The 17580-nt window shown below is 43.3% G+C and overlaps 1 protein-coding gene across 9 annotated transcripts in view; it reads left to right on the top strand.

Annotated features, from left to right (window-relative positions):
- Window positions 1-17580, top strand: part of TCP11L1 (t-complex 11 like 1) — a 41106-nt gene that overhangs the window by 15224 nt on the left and 8302 nt on the right. For 8 of the 9 annotated variants that reach the window (XM_053924049.2, XM_071221412.1, XM_024558929.4 and 5 more), the window contains exons 6-10: window positions 3282-3418; window positions 5335-5531; window positions 8621-8802; window positions 10655-10827; window positions 12601-12780. In XM_053924049.2, coding sequence (XP_053780024.1) covers window positions 3282-3418; window positions 5335-5531; window positions 8621-8802; window positions 10655-10827; window positions 12601-12780 — 869 coding nt within the window. Of the gene's footprint in view, window positions 1-3281; window positions 3419-5334; window positions 5532-8620; window positions 8803-10654; window positions 10828-12600; window positions 17576-17580 lie in introns of those variants that run through there. The other variant, XM_024558932.3, reaches the window with a different exon arrangement.

The following is a 17580-nucleotide window of genomic DNA, read 5'->3' as shown; positions in this document are numbered from 1 at the left end:
GTAGTTCTGTGAAATAGGTCATTGGTATCTTGATAGTAATTTCTTTTAATCTGTAGATTGCTTTGGGTAGTATGAACATTTTAATGATGTTAATTCATCCTATCTATGAACATGGTATGAGCTCCCACGTATTTGTATTTTCTTCAGTTTCTTTCTTCAGTGTCTTATAATTTTCCAAGTATAGGTCTTTTACCTCCTTGGTTAAATTTATTCCTAGTTATTTTATTCTTTTTGAAGCAATTGTGAATGGAATTGTTTTCTTAATTTCCCTTTCTGATAGTTCATTATTGGCATATAAAAATGCATCTGATTTCTGGATATTAATTTTGTATCCTGCTACTTTACTGAATTCATTTATCAGTTCTAATAGATTCTTGGTGACATCTTTTGGGTTCTCTGTACAGTATTATGTCATCTGCAAATAATGACAGTTTTACTTCTTCCTTTCCAATTTGGATGTCTTTTATTTCTTCGTCTTGTCTTCTTGCTATGGCTAGGAATTCCAGCACTGTGCTGAATAAGAAAGGTAAAAGCAGACATCCCTGTCTTGTTCCACATCTTAATGGGAATACTTGTATTTTTTGCCTATTAAGTAAGATGCTGGCAGTGGGTTTGTCATATATGGCCTTTATTATGTTTAGGTATGTTCCCTCTATTCCCACTTTGCTGAGAGTTTTTATCATAAATGTGTGCTAGATTTAATCAAATGCTTTTTCTGCATCTGTTGATATGATATGTGATTTTTATCCTTCATTTTGTTTATGTGGTGTATCACATTTATTGATTTGTGAATGTTATAGCAACCTGGTGAAGCTATCAGGCCCAGGGCTTTTGTTTGTTGGAAGTTTTTTGATTGCTGCTTCAGTTTCACTAGGTGTGATCTGTCTATTCAGATTCTCTGATTCTTCCTGATTTATTTTTGGAAGATTGTATGTTTCTAGGAATGTATCCATTTTGTCCAGGTTGTCCAATTTGTTGGCATATAGTTGTTCATAATATTGTTTTAAATCCTTTGTATTTCTTTGGTGTCAGTTGTTATTTTTCCTCTTTCCTTTCTGATTTTATTTATTTGGGTCCTCTTTTCTTTTTCTTGATGTGCCTCGTTAGAGGCTTCTCAATCTTGTTTATCTTTCCAAAGAACTAGCTCTTGGATTCTTTGATTTTTTGTATTTCTTTTTTAGACTATTTCATTTATTTCTGCTCTGATCTTTATTATTTCCTTCCTTCTATTCACTTAGACTTTGTCATTCTTTTTCAAGTTCCTTTAAAGGTAAGTTAGATTGTTTATTTGAGATTTTTCTTGTTTCTTGAGATAGGCCTGTAATGCTATGAATTTCCCTCTTAGGATTACTCTGCCAGGGTCCCACAGATTTTGGATTGTTGTGTTCTCATTTCCACTTCCTCCAAGGTATCTTTTGATTTCTTCCTTGATCTCCTTATTGACCCACTAATTGTTTAATAACATGTTATCTAGCTTCCATGTCTTTGTGTATTTTTCAGTTTTCTTCTTGTGACTGATTTCTAGTTTCATAGCACTATGATCAGAGAAGATGCTTGATATGATTTCAGTCTTCTTAAATTTATTGAGACTTGTTTTGTGTCCTAACATGTGTCTGTCCTAGAAAACGTTTCACGTGCATTTGAAAAGAATGTATATTCTGCAACTTTGGCATGAAATGCTCTGAAGATATCAATTAAATCCATTTGATGTAGTATGTCATTTAAAGCCACTGTCTGATTGTTGATTTTCTGTCTGGAAGATCTAGCCATTAAAGTCAATGGGATGTTAAAAATCCCCTAGTATGACTGTATTTCTATTGCTCTCCTCCCTTTATGCCCATCAAGATTTGCTTCACATATTTAGGTGCTCCTATGTTGGGTGCATAAGTGTTTACTAGGGTTATATCCTGTTGTTGGATTGTTCCCTTTATCATTATGTAGTGTCCTTCTTTGTCTCTTACCATAGCCTTGATTTTAAAGTGTATTTTGTCAGATATAAGTATTGCTCCCCAACTTTTCTTCCTTTCCATTTGCATGAAATATCTTTTCACATCCCTTTATTTTTAGTCTGTGTGTATCTTTCATTCTGAGGTGGGTCTCTTAGAGACAAAATATATATAGGTCTTTTTTAATGTGATTTTATCATACAAAAACCTGTTTAAGTTTGTGTATTTGCTGCCAAATTCAAGATACTGAACAGTTTTGCCCTTGCCAGCTGGCTCAGTTGATTGGAGCATCGTCCTGCACACCAAAAGGTTGTGGGTTCAATCCCTAGGCACATACCTAGGTTGTGGGTTTGATCCCAGGTCACAGTGCATACAAGAGGCAGCCAAACAATATTTCTTTCTCACATCAGTCTTTCTCTTTCTCTCTCCCTCCCTCCCTTCCTTTCTCTCTCTCTCTCTCTCTCTCTCTCTCTCTCTCTCAAATCAATGAATATATCCTCAGGTAAGGATTAGAAAAATGAAAAAAAAAAGAGATACTGAACAGTTTCAACACCACAAAGATCTCTTGCATTACCGTTTTATAAACTTGTTTAAAAAACTCCTGTATGCATTGTCAATGGCTGCAAAATATTCTTTTCATATAAAACCTTTTTTGTTAAAATGGACAATTAGATTATGTATAATTATTTACTATTTAACCATACAACAAACATCTTTCTGCAGAAAACTTACGTCTGTATTTTAGGTTATTTCCAAAAGATAGGTTCTTAAAATGGGATGATTAAGTCAAGTCTGCTCGTTGGGTACATTCAGAGAATGAAACAGCAGTTATGCCACCAGAACTAAATATAAAGTATGCCCTGCAACTGAAGAGACTGGGGTAAGAGGAGAGGAGAAAGGAGAGTTACTTTTCTTTGTTTCTTAGGAAAGTGAATTAAGCTATGTGAAAGTAGCTACCAGGTGGTGAGCTCTTTGCCCCTAACCTCAAGTCTTGGGCTCCTTCCTTCCTCTGTGGCTGCCTTGGGGGCTGACCCAAAGCCAAGGAATGCGTTCTGGTCTAGACAGGCCATGGGGGGAACTGTGTTTGCTTGGGGGCAAGGGGTAAAGGGAGTGGAGACAGAAAGCAGCTTAAAAATTTGCAGCCTTTTCAAACTATTATTTAAGCTTATGTGTTTTTTAAATTTGTTTTTCTTAATCTACTTTCTCATGATTTTTCTAGCTTTTCTTGCCACCTTTTCTGAGATGAACAGACTGTCTCAGATCAACTCACCTCTTTTTGTAAAAACAATGTTTACAAGTGTCTAGTTCTAAGTCCTTTTATCTCTTTTCTTTTAGGGCAATTTTTTCTGTGTTAGACCTCATGAAAGTGGACATGGCGAACTTTGCTGTCAGTAGCATCAGGCCACATCTCATGCAGCAGTCAGTCGAATATGAAAGGAAGAAGTTTCAAGAGCTTTTGGAGAAGCAGCCAAGTACGGTTAATGTTTAGTGGTGCTCTTTTGTTGCCTGTGTCTTTTCATTTTAGTTGCTGTAATTTGTTGCATAACAATATTGTTTTCAAAACAAAACTAAAATTTAGTATGAGAATGGTCTCACTTGAAGACAGAAGAGCACAAGACATTATTACTTGAAAACAAAATTTAACTGACAAGCAAGAGAAATATAAGTAGGATATAAGAATAGAAATGTGAAGGAATGAAGAACCCTTAAATAGGTTTTTAATGAAGATACCAGTTTGAGGGAAATTATATGCTTGGCCTTGATTTTAAAAACATGACAAACTTCTTGTGACCACTGAATTCACCTTTCAAATTTCACTTTGCTTTTGTTTCACATTCACAAATCTTCCATTTTCAGACCCAGAAGAAGTCTTATTTTTATAACCTCTCAGACAACTGCAGGAAAACAGATGCATATAGAATCCAAAAGTGTGTTGCATTTCTAGGGCACTTCTTGGGTCTCTGCAGTGGCAGCTGTAAATTGGGTAAATTGCAATCTTCAGGTCCAGTTTATATGACTAGTCCCGTTGGACCTCTAACTTTACTGATCATCAGATGAAGGTGACAGTCTCGGCATAGGTTGTGTTGCCTGAACAGAAGAGGTCCTTCAGCCCGGAGCAGTTGCTCATCCAGCCCCAGAGAGAGAAGTTCGAGATGGTGCAGGGGCCAGGAAGAGAAGGAAGGAGCAGAGTAGAAATATCAGCACTGGAGGAAGAGTGACTGATGTTTATTACATACTAGGCTTGTGCCAAGGACGTATGTGCATTAACATATATAACCCTCACACACTAAGCCTATGAGGTAGGCCCTATTTTTAACCTCATTTGACAGATGTGGACATAGATTTGAGAGATTTTTGACCAGAATTGATTGACCACACAGCTCCCTTCCTCCAGCAGTATTGTACCGCCCCTCAGGAGACACTCGGGTTGTAGTTTGACAGGTTGAAGAGCCTTAGTGTGGGAACCACGTGCCAGCAGCCGGGGCCCAGTGAAGGATACACTGCTGGAATGGAAGCGTTACAACAGTCCCTGAGCTGATCAGAGTCTAGTACTTACTACTCACAGTATAATAGGTACCAAGGTTTCCCAGTGCTGGCGGGCTATGGAGAATGCTGTTGGCAGAGGGCTAAAGGAATAGCAAAGTTCAGAGCCAAGAGCTCGGTACACTCCGTGTGCTAACAGAAGCAGAGCTGTGTCCTCTTGCAGCAACGAACAGTGAACTCCAGCCATGATCTTGACTGCCCCCTGGTTTCAAGGTGGATTCCACTGGCAGAGCTGCAACATGTTCTGTGACCCGTCAGAGGAATTTTTTGCTCAGATAATGTGGACGGAAACCTCATTTTCTTTCTCATGTCCCTCAGGGTCCCTGGGGCATTACTCAGTTTAGAAAATTAAGGGGAGCGTGATGGTGGATGAAAGACCACCAGTCCCCCTGACAGTGCTCCAAATGCTGTGTGATGCACATGAAACGGGCGACAGAGCTCCCCTCCCGCAAGGCTGATGGTAAAGCAGATTGACAGGAGACTAAGGTCTAGACCAGGAAAAGCCAGGGGTGGAAGACGAGAGAGCGAAGGTCTGCCAAACATCTGAGGATGCAAGTCCTGGCTGGGTGCTTTATCTTCACGATCTTGTTTAATCCTCGGAACAGACTGACATGACGTGCATTTCTTTGCTTTAGGAATCTGGTATTCAGACAGATTATGATTTGCCTAAAATCACTCTGCCAGTAATTAGTGATACTGTGATTTGGACCAGGTTCTATTTGATTCCAAAGTCCATACTCTATACCGTACCACACCTCCAGGATGATCTTATCTCCCCTAAAGGAATTCCGAGAAGCATCCCTCCCGAGTGTCCTGGTAATGTTCACAGCCCTGTTTTTCACAGATTCCCTGGACTTTGTCACCCAGTGGTTGGAAGAAGCTGCAGAGGACCTTATGAACCAGAAGTATAAAAATGCCCTGCCAGCTGGGGGAGGGGCCACTGGCTCTGGGGACGGTCTCCTGCCAAATCCCGTTGCCGTCCAGAACTACGCGTACCTGAAGCTTCTGAAATGGGACCACCTCCGGAGACCGTTCCCTGAGGTGAGTGCCCCGAGCGGTCTCACTGCTCTTTTCTTTGTGAGCTGCTGAACTTTTAAAAAAATAATAGTTTTATTATGATAAATTCATTATACCACACAATTTCCCCTTTTAATAAATTGTACAATTCAGTGGTTTTTTAGTATATTCACAGAGTAACGGGACCGTGACCACTATTTCGTTTCAGAACATTCTCACTGCACCAGAAGGAAACTCTGTGTCCATAAGCAGTCACTACCCACCCCTGCCCCCCACAGCCACTGACCCACTTGCTGGCTCTGTGGATGTGCCTGCTCTGGACATTTTAACTAAACGGAACCATACAGTACTGGCCTTTGTGTCAGTTTCTTCACTAAGTATCCGTAGTTACGTCCATCCGTGTCATAGCATGTGTCGGTATGGTCAGTATGTCATTCCCTTTTTTTCTTAAGTTGTATTTTGCTTATTGGGTAAAATATGCATTAGAGAATTTATCATTTTTAAGCGTACAGTTCAGTGGCATCAGCACGTCCACACTGTTGTGCGGCCCTCGCCACCGTTCCTCTTCAGAACTTCTCCATCTTCACAGATTGAAACTCTGCGCCCTTTACACAGTGGCCCATCCTTCCCTCCCTCCCCCGCCAACCACCGTGCTACTTGGTGTCTCTGATTTTGGCTACTCTAGCTGCCCCATGTGAGTGCAGTTATATTTGTCCTTTAGTGTCTGGCTTATTTCACTCAGCATAATGTCTTCAGGGTTCACCCATGCTGCGGCATGTGTCAGCTTTTCTTTTCAAGGCTGTATGGCTGTACCACATTTGTTTCTTCGCTTATCAGTCGATGGACATTTGGACTGTTTCCACTTTTTGGCTATTGCGGATTGTGCAGCTCTGAACATTTGTGTACAAGTTTTTGTGTGGAACATACGTTTTCAATTCTCTTGGGTATGTACCTAGGATTAGTTGCTGGGTCATGTGGTGACTCTTAAAGTTTAACATTTTGAGGAACTTCCAAACTGTTTTCCAAAGTAGCTGCTCACTTTACAGTCCCATCAGCAATGTACGGGGTTTCCAACTTGTGCTGCTGAACGACTCTCCTACTGTTACTCACCTTGATTAAACAGTAGCAGTGATGTTGCCTTTCAGTTTTATCTAAAGAGACTTCTTCCCCTTCCATGCAGAGCAGTGTTTCTCTTCGTGTGTTTTTCACAGTAAGCACTTCTAGTCACAGTGGTCCTTTGAGGAGATGACTACCACGGGATTTCCCCGTTTAGTCTGCGAACAGTGGGTTTGGTGTGTAGATTCCCCCGTGTTTTGAGGGCACTCAGGCTTCTGATCTCTAGCCTCAGATGCTGCTACTTCTCTAAATAGCCTTATTTCTAAGTTCCTTATTATTTGTTTTCAAGACATTCATTGTAAGTCTAAGGTTTCACTTCTTGCCTCTGAGTTCCGTGTCTTGTGCCAGAGGAGGCTCTGAAGAGGGTGCTGAATTGGGGGTAGGGGGCAGTTGCTTCTGAATAGTGGCATGCTTTCTCCTGGAGGGCAGTTTTCAGCCTTAAAAAAAATAGCTGTGAAGAGGATGGTGTTTTCACTGGGGACAGATGTCTACGCTCAGAATTGTTCCTTGGAAATCTTTTGCATCCTAAAGTCACCTGCTGCAGAGTGTTGGGAGGCATCAAAGCCAGGGCACTGCTGTCTAGCAAAGTGAGGTAAAAATAAAAGAGGCTGATGAGAAGTCGGTTGAAGCATTTGTGTTTAACAATAGAGTCTCAATCTTCAAAGATAGTTTTTACTTCTTGAGAAGAATTCTGGGCTAAGACCCCAAATTGTTATAACTTGATTTGGTGTATCAGTTTCTTATAGCAAGATAGGTGCTTAAAGTTTATTTGATTAACCTGTAAAAAATCAGATCACAAGTCCTATTTCCTCAGCCTCGCTATTGCTCTTTCCCTCCACACAGGGGACTTGGCCCGGTTGGACCCAGGGGTGTCTTTAACACAGGGACACAGTCAGGGAAATTCACTCACTGACTGCTTTCCAGGAGGCTTTGGGTTGTTATCTGTCATTCTCACCTTTTCTTTTTAGTGTTCATTTCCCTCTTTCCTTGTTCATTTATTCGGTTCTTAAGAGCCTCCTTCATGCTAGGTACTGAGGGTGAGTAAGTGCAGGCTCTGCCCTCAAGGACTTTCTCTCCCCCTTCGCTCAGTTCCCGGATAGGGTGACTAGCTGACGGGTTTGCCCAGGACTGGTGTGTGTTTATGGGAAGTGGTGGTGTGCCTGTCCAAAGTCCGTGTGCCTGACGCTTGGAAGGGGCAAAACTCAAAACATCAGGAGTCTGCAGTAAGGGCAGGTTTATTGATCTAGAAGGTACCAACTAAGAAGATGGGAGACCTAATCCGCAAATCTATCTTCAGAAAGTAGAGTTCAGGCTTCTTTTACATCAAGGAAATGGAACATGGGAGGGGCAGATTTGGTACACTGAAGCCACAAGCAGAATTCCTCTGATGTTTAGCATGCCTGTATGCCTGACAAAGCAGGAGCTGTTAGCTTGACGGTCCTGAATCAGGTGGAGTCAGAGAGGGAGCGTTTCACTCTTACAATGGTGGTGCTGGTTCTTGGACTTAGGAATTTTGGTTTTAAGCCCGGTTTAGTCCTGGACAGACTGGGGCGAGTAGGCCACCCTCACTCTGTGTCTCATTGCTCTTTCCTATCTAATGATATAACTTCCATTTATTGCATGTTGGCTCTGCCAGCCACTTCATGTGCATGTTTTTGGGTGGGGTTGTTTTTTTTTTTTTTCATTTTTAAAACAGCCCTCTGAAGTAGGAAGCCCCATTCTGCATAGGGCTGAGTTGAAAACAGTGGCGTGAGGTCATGCTGCTATTAAATGAGAGTCTGGGTCACACCCAGTCTGTCTCATGTTCTTCACGAGTATGCCCTACTGCAGCCTCTTTAATGAGGAAGGGGCTCTGAGATAGAGGAATAATTCACATGTGATTTCTGTGGCTCCGAAATGACTAGAAAAATCTGAGGGAAACTTTGGCTGTGGCCCCACCGCCCTCTGCTGGCCAGCCGGAATCTACAGCTCAGGGATGATTTCTGTTTTCTTTGTAGACAGTTTTGATGGACCAGTCTCGCTTCCAAGAGCTGCAGCTCCAGCTGGAGCAGCTGACCATCCTGGGGGCCGTGTTGCTGGTCACGTTCAGCATGGCAGCCTCAGGAATTTCCAGCCAGGCCAGCTTTGCTGAGAAACTCAAGATGATCGTGAAGATCCTGCTGACAGATCTGCGTCTGCCGTAAGTGGCTAAGAGCTGTGGGTGGGCCTTTAGTGGGGGGGTGGGAGGCAGCAGGGGGGCAGAGAGCAGACGTCTGAATGTAGAGCAGAATCTAGGAACCGGGAGGAGACATCGCTCTCCAAGTTTCTTTGCCCCCGCAGAACTTACTCGGAGTCATACAAAGTCAGAATCCACTCTGGGGTTCGCAAGGCTCTAGGACAGTGGCTTTCAAAGGTTTTTGACCAGGGCCCATACTAAGAAATATATTTTCTGTTATATAACTTATCCTAACTGTGCTTAACACACCCTGATATTTCTGTTCTATTCTATTAAAAAATACTGTTTGCTACCCCTGAATAGCTTTCACAACCAACTAACAGTTTGGACAACACAGCCCTAAGGAAAGTACATATAAGAAACAAGCTGTATTCCCCCGAGTTATACGTACCATATTTTGCTGTGTATAATGTTCACTTTTTGCTCAAATTTTTAAGGGAAAAATAAGGATGCGCATTATACACGGGTATAATGACTGCCTGCCATGGGTCTAATAATGCTGTGTACAATGCGCACGAAATGTGGGTGCACATTATGCACGGGAGCCATTATACACAGCACAATGCAGTACACGATTCAAGTTTTCTGCCCTCTGCACACACCTCATAGACATTTTATGCTGGGTATCAATGGGTTATTCTATCAGCCAGCACTAATCCCCACTTCTGAGGGCAGCTGCTCTAATTGCTCTTGCAGTGAAATCAGATTAGGTGATTTGTGTGGTTTACAGCATGTAGAATATTTTGGAATGGTTCTAAGTAAACAAGGTCTGACAAGGTCCAGTTCAAAGGATTCTTTAAGAGGAATGTTCCCAGACATTCTCATCCTTGCAAAACAGAGGGATTTTACTGCTGAGTTGCACAAGCACACATGTGTTTGGTGTGGTGAGGAGCATGCCCACGTGTTGTAACTAGGGGTTCAGCAGTCCTGACTTAGGCCAGGAGGGTGTTTGCTGAGCTGAGGCCTAGCCTGAGGCCCTTATACAGGTGTAACGCCCAGCTGTCACCCAGGTCCCCCTCCAGTAGAACTGCGCTGTCAGAGTTACTGATGAGAGGGCCCCTGTTTGGCACTTCCTTAGGAGTCCAGCCCTGCACTGCCATGCCCGCCCTGCAGTCAGGGTTGGTGCCAGCAGTGAGCCCCGGGGCCTGCACATCTGCTCTCACTAGTCCTACTGCTCAAAGAGTCTAGACACCAAACCAAGGCAATTAATTGCCTTCTCACAGGATACCCAGCAGCAGGAGGGCTCCCAGCAGACTCTTGAGGATAGCCTGGAGGCCCCAGGAACCCCAGATACTAGTTTTCTTAACTTTTGGATTTCAATTTTATTTATTCTGTTAAAGTAGTTAATACACTCACATGTTTTGAAAATCAAAAGGATAAAAGGGTATTGAATGAAGTTTCCCACTTCTATCCCATAGCTACCAAATTTCTGGTTCCTTGTGTATTGTTCCAGAGATATTCAAGATATTCTTAAGTCAGTTCCAGGCTTATCTCACCACACAGACGCTAGTAGGAAGTTGGGTTTTGGGTTGTTGGTCCTGATATAATCTGAGTTCTCCACTTCCTACTGTCCTTTCTGGGACTGGGGAGAGAGTGAGAGGAAGAGGAAGAGGGAGAGGGGACAGGGGAGACAGACAGTCCCTGAATCAGGTGTATACAGCCTGAGAGATTAGGGGCAGGGAGGAAAGTCACAAATGTTCCCTTTGAACACATCAGTCCATGAATTGGTTATCGTGACTCTTACCGGGGAAGGGCAGATGTGCACTGTTTATTGGTTCTTTCTTCCCTGGCTTTTCCTTTTCCTTCCCTGCTCAAGCTCCTTCCATCTGAAGGATGTCCTGACTACCATTGGGGAGAAGGTCTGCCTGGAGGTGAGCAGCTGCCTTTCCCTGAGTGGGTTTGCTCCCTTTACCATGGACAAGGAGACCGTACTCAAGGGCCAGATCCAGGCCGTGGCCAGTCCCGATGACCCCATCCGCAGGATCATGGGTACGTTTGGGGGAAGGCAGAAAGCAGGGATCACCACAACGTGATTAGAGGGACCCAAAGGTTTGGGCAAGTGACCAGGCAGCCATCATTGTTCTGAAAGCTCTGACTTTGAAACTGCAGGCCTTGGTTCAAAAACCTGCTCCAGCAATAGCTGAATAATTCGTGGTTATCTGATTTGAGTTTGGGGTAGAAGGCTGGACCACTAGTGGGCCTGCTTCTAATACTGTGGCTTTTTAAAAAATTATTCTATTTAATAAAAGAATATTTTAAACTTTTTTTCATGTTTTATGGAGGAAAAAAAAAGAGTTACATGGATGAGTGTTTTTGAAAAATTATTTTATCCCAGCCCTGCATCGGTCACAATTTCACCTGTGTATCACTCTGGTGGAGCAGCCTTTTAAAGATATTGCCAGGTCCTCGGATCATCCGGATTAATATTGTTGACCTTGGTAGAGATGCAGGAAAGTGCCTGTAAATAGACTGCTGGCTAACAAGCTGCTCCTTGTCCTGTCATCCTGGCTGTTTAGTAGCATCCAGTTATAGGCATGGAGATAAAAACCAGCCCTCAGGTAGGAACAATATGAGGATCAATACTTCTGGGTGAGGCTTCCAGCTCTGGGAACCTTAGAAAACCACTTGCAAATTCACTTCGGAACAGGGGTGATTGCACCCGTCCAGTTAGCAATTTCTCTGTCAGTGTGTTCTAATGGGTGCGAGTCATTGGCACCAGAGAGGGTTCCCCAGGGCAGGGGGTGGGCAAGTAGTGTGAGAAAGACCATTCAATATAAACGTCCCTATTGCTTTTGTAATAAAATCTGTAAGAAACAAGGCTTATACTTAGTTTTTTTGGCTGATGAGGATACACAGGAGAGTGCATAAGTATTGTAGAAGGGCATGGGCTAAAAAAGCATCAACCTAAATTATTCCTCAGAGTAGGACAACTTTACAAATGCCCCCAACTCCATGGCCCTCCATTACAGGCATTAAAGCAGGGAGTTCATGCTTTTTTCATGTGGGCTTAGTGGGAAAAGACAGATGACAGGCCAACGTGCTGGAATCTTCTCTGTTCTCTCTCTCTTTTTTAAATTCCAACACTAGGGTATGTTTATGGATTCTAGAGAGAGAGGAAGGGGTTGGGGGGGCGGGGAGAAACATTGATCAGTTACTTTCTGTATGCACCCTGACCAGGGATTGAACCCACAACCTAGGTGTGTGTCCTGACCGGGAATCAAACCTGCAACCTTTGGTGTGTGTGGGATCCCACTCCAACCAACTGAGCCACCCAGCTAGTGCACTCTTTTCGTTTTTGAATTTGTAATTCCTGCTTTATTTTTCATCCCACTTTTTGTATGATCTTCAACAGTGGTTAATGTTGGTCTCAGTATGTCCTGCTCCTCTGGGAGCAGAACCTGTTAACACTCTAGTCTCCCTTTTTATGCTCATACATTTGCTCTTGCTTTTCAAATGTATCATGAGCTTTCACAGGGGCCAGGTTTCATGCCAGGCGCTGAGCTGGATGCCGGGGAGAGAATGATGAACACGATAAGCCATCGTTCCTCCTCTCATGAAACTACCCGTGTAAAGGGGGGAAGGAAACATTACAAATGGGATGACTGTTTAGAAGTGCAAGGTGCTGTGGGTACCTGATCTAGGGGGTGGTCAGGAAAGCCTTTCCTGAAAAGGTGATGTTTAAATTAAAAACTGAAGCATAATCAGAAGTTTGAATAGTCACCCTGCGCAAGAAACAATCAACTGCTTTCTTTTATATCACAGATTCCCGAATCCTGGCTTTCTTAGAAACCTGCCTTGCCTCAGGTCATCAGAAGCCACTGCCCACAGTTCCTGGGGGATTGGGTCCAGTCCAAAAGGAGCTGGAGGAAGTCGCTATTAAATTCGTTCGCCTGGTCAACTATAACAAGATGGTCTTCAGTCCCTACTATGATGCAGTCCTCAGTAAGGTCCTTGTTAGCTCCTAACATGTATGCTCCCTACCGCAGCAGTATTATCTACTCCACTCAGAACACCTGTTCTCAACTATTACTGGCTTTGGAAAATGGCTATGTAGTACATTTCTATTTAATAGCATTGATTCCAAAATGAAGAATATTTATTGTGTATCAGTGTTGAAAAGACTTGTTGAAAGATGCACTGAATTCTATTTTGAGGGTTTGTATTTATGAGTACAAGTTTACAGATCAAAGAAGCTTTCTGTTATCTTGAGTTTCATAGGTAGCACCCATCTTTGGAGTGGTTGGCTGCCTTGTGTCTCCACCCCCTCTCTATCATGACTGTGGCTGTCTCCCCTAGGAGGCTGGGACCTGTCTTCTGTTATCCGGGTAATTTTTCTTTCAGACACCCAAGAATGGAAGAGAATAAGCCATGACCTTGTTTAGACTCTTGCCCCTCTGACACAGCCTCCCACCCTCCTCCTTCCAGATGTTTTGTGTTAGAAGGGCTGTATATAGTCTTACTGCCAACCCCCCACTGCCCCTATTTATTGCCTTTCCCCCACCTGACCTAGCAGAGCCCCAGAGCCCTTGCGTTCTAGAGGAGAGTTGCTTGATTTTAAAAAGCTTATTCTTTTATACAAAATTACTCTTGAGCCTGAATGAAAGCAGTTATGATTTATGGGATCTAGAGAGAGGAAGTTCTTTGACTTGTAAGCTTTGAAAGTTGAGGGGAAAAAATACATATTTTAAATATATATTGATGTAACATAAAAGGAAATAAATGTCTGGAGTTTTTACTGAGAAATTCACTGTGATACAATACATGGGTGTATTGATTGGATTAGAATTCCAGAACTAGATGTAAGTGTTTTCAGATGAAAATAGTATGAACTCCTTTCTTTGATAAGGAAATCATATAGAAATCCCTGCGTATTGAGCAGTATTGTTGAGGACCTTCAGTGTCCACAATTCCTGACATAACTTGTGACTAAATGTGTGCGTGTGTTTGTCAGACAGAGACACTGTGTTAGAGGCAGAGCCACGAGGTTGCTGGAGTGGTCGCCGACTGCCACGACAGCAGGGGATGAAATCACGCAAGGGGTCTCCCTATCGAGGGCAATAAGGACAGAGATCCAGGATGGTGGAAGAGTGGGCGCAAGCTACATTCACCTCCTCCTGGGACCAGACTGGAATTAACAACTGAATTATGGAACAGTCATCCTGAACAAACAACTAAAGACTAGCTGAAGTCTTATACCAAGGATTTACAGAAGAATCCACATTGGGACTGGTAGGGAGGGCAGAGACATGAAAAGGGCTGGCCCCGCTTCCACAGGTGGCAGCTGAGGTTCCAGAGGGATATCTCAGCTGCAGGGGTGGGGGAGTTTCCCCTAAGTGTGGGATCTAAACCCCAACCTGGGCTCCCCAGCCCAGAACACCAGAGCCAGGAAGAGGTGCCCACATAACATCTGGTGCGAAAAGCTGCAGGGCTTCTGTCTGCCAGGGAGCAATGGGAGTCTGCAGGAGACGCAGGCACCCTCTAAAAGGGCCAACACCTAAAATTTCCTTTGCAGCCACTCACCCTGGGCTCTGGCAGAGTCAACTAAAGTTGCATGAGGAGAGTCTGGGGTTTGTGGCTCTGGGAAGGGAGCTGAAGAGACAACTGCCAGGATCCCTGTGCTGTCATTCCCCACACTGCAGAGGCCATCTTTCTTGGATGGAACACTCCCCTCCTTGTGGCATCGGCCTAGGGGAAAGCAGTAGCCCTCCCCTTTGAACTCCCTCTCACCCCACCCTGTGGAGCTAACACAGGGTGTTAGCTGTACTGAGGAGTACAGCTAGATACTCTTCCAATGACTGAGCCTAAAAGGCAGCCATGAGGTGAAGGCAGATCTTGCAGTGCCTTGGGACTTTTGCTGGCCTATTCCCAGGCCCGGTGCTGGTAAAAGCCGGCTTTGGTGCACAGCTTAGTCCTTCCCACATGCACCCAGGCCCAGCAGAGGCAGCCGTAAACTGTAGATCGCTTGTAGCTCCAAACAGATTGGTGAAGGCCAGTCACAGGCAGCGTATTACATTGGCTTGCACCAGAGTCCCTTCTAAGAGGTCCAGAACAAACACCCAGCGGCCAGCTTCAGTTGACATTAGAGCAGGATCCAATAAGCTTAACAGGCAGCATATCCAAAGGAAGATCTTGGCAGGCACCAAACCTTGTGGAGGTGAATTCTGCTTCGGGTGGCAAACAGTTGCACAGCAGCGCACTTGTGGTCGGGGTTGAGCCTCACAGTCAGCCAGCCTGAGGGTCAATCCCACGCACAGATGGGCTAATAGCAGTCAAGATTCAGTTATGCCTTGGCTGTTGTGGCTCGGCTGGGCATCGTCCTACAAGCCAAAAGGTTGTTGGTTCAGTTCCTGGCCAGGCCACATGCCTGGGTTGTAGGTTAGTTCCCTGATCCAGACTCGTGCAAGAGGTGACTGATCGATGCTTCTCTCTCACATGGATGTCTTACTCCCTTTCTTGCTCCCTACCTTCCCCTCTTCTAGAATCAATACAAGAAAATAATTTATTTTAAAAAGTCTCAGTTTACAACAGGAGGGCCCACATAACCTACACAAGGGACATTCCTGGAGCACCCAGCTCAGGTGATCGAGAAGACTGCACCACTGGGACCCCACAGGACACCTACTACATGCGGCCAGTCCACAAAGACTGGAAGTCATAGCAGATCTATCTAAGACAAAGTAAGAAACAAAAAGTGGCAGCCAAAATGGGGAGACAAAGAGACCCTAAATGAAAGAATAGGAGAGATCTCCAAAAAAGAACTAAATGAAATGGAGGCAAGCTATCTATCAGATACAGAGTTCAAAATAACGGTTATAAGAATGTTCAACAGAATGAAAAAGGACCTAGAAACCATAAAAATGGACCAGTCAGAAGTAAAGAATACAGTATCTGAAATGAAGAACGTATAAACAGTAGGCTGGTTGAAGCAGAGGATCAAATCAGTGATTTGGAAGACAAGGTAGGGAAAAGCAATCAGAGCAGCAAAAAAAAAAAATTAAAAATGAGGTGAGTAACAACATCCTCATAGGGGGACCCAAAAGACGAAGAGAGAAAGCAAGGTATTGAGGACCTATTTGAAGAAATAATGACCAAAAGCTTCCCTAACCTGGTGAAAGAATAAGACACACAAGTCCAGGAAGCACAGAGGGTTCCAAACAAGATGGACCCAGAGAGGCCCACACCAGGACACATCATAATAAAGATGGCAAAGGTTAAAGACCAAGAACTTGAAAGCCGCAAGAGAAAGACAGTTACTACACGGGATCTCTCATAAGACTGTCAGCTGATTTCTCAACAGAAACACTTCAGGCCAGAAAGGATTGGCATGAAATATTCAAAGTGATGAAAAGTGAGGACCTACAACCAAGACTGCTTTACCCAGCAAGGTTATCATTTGGAACTGAAGGAGAAATAAAGAGCTTCCAGACAAGAAAAAGCTAAAAGAGTTTGTTACCACCAAACCAGTATTACAAAATGTTAAAGGGTCTGTTTGGAGAAGGATAAAGAGAAGAGAGAGAAAGAAAGAAAGAAAAAAAAAACCCAGAGGAGCATAGTTAAAAGAATAAAGTGGCAATAAATACATACCTATTAATAATCATTTTATTGTAATTGTAAATGGCTTAAATGTAAATGGCTTAAATGCTCTGATCAAGACCCATATATATATATGTTGTCTATAGTGACCCACCTCAGAACAAAAGATACACAGAGACTAAGAGTAAAGGGATGAAAAAAGATACTTCACGCAAATGGGAAGGAAAAAAAAGCTGGGGTATCAATACTTATATCTGACAAAATGGACTTTAAAACCAAGGCTACAGTAAGACCCAAAGAAGAACACTACATAATGATAAAGGGAACAATCCAACTAGAGAATATACCCCTAGTAAACACTTATGCACCCAACATAGGAGCACCTACATATGTAAAGCATATCTTGATGGACATACAGGGAGAGACTGACAGTAATACAGTCCTAGTAAGGGGTTTTAACACCCCATTTACATCAATGGCTAGATCTTCCAGGCAGAAAATCAACAAGGAGACAGCTGCCTTAAATGACACACTAGATCAGACGGCTTTAATTGCTATCTTCAGAGCATTTTATCCCAAAGCTGCAGAATGTACATTCTTTTCAAGTGCACATGGAACATTTTCTAGGATAGACCACATGTTAGGACACACGTCTCAATATATTTAGGTAGATTGAAATCATATTAAGTACCGTCTCTGATCATAATGGTATGAAACTAGAAATTAATCACAAGAAAAAAAAACTGAAAAACACAAAGACAAAAACTAAATAGCATTACTAAACAATGAGTTAACAGTGATATCAAGGAAGAAATTAAAAGATACCTTGGAACAGGCAGTGAGGGGTGGGGTGGAGTAAGGGACAGGGTTAGAAGTGGCCAGAGGGACATTGACCCAGTTTCCAACCTTTTGGCCTCTCTGGGCCACATTGGAAGAAGAAGAGTTGCCTTGAGCCACACATTAAATACATTGCAACACATAATCACCAAAAAAATCTCAATGTTTTAAGTAAATTTACAATTTTGTGTTGGGCCACATTCACAGCCATCCTGGGCTGCATGTGGCCCACAGGCCACAGGTTGGACACCCCTGCCACAGACCGAGTAGTGAAACCACGTTTCAGAGGAGTGAAGGGTTATGTTGTGGGGGAATGCAGTTTCTCCAAATACGTGTTACCCATTTTTTGTTTTTGTTTTGTTTTTTATTGCA

This window comes from Desmodus rotundus, chromosome 5 (assembly GCF_022682495.2).
Source record: "Desmodus rotundus isolate HL8 chromosome 5, HLdesRot8A.1, whole genome shotgun sequence".
Lineage (NCBI taxonomy): Eukaryota > Metazoa > Chordata > Mammalia > Chiroptera > Phyllostomidae > Desmodus > Desmodus rotundus.
The sequence above is the reverse complement of the archived record's forward strand: the minus strand, read 5'-3'. Positions and strand labels throughout refer to the sequence as shown.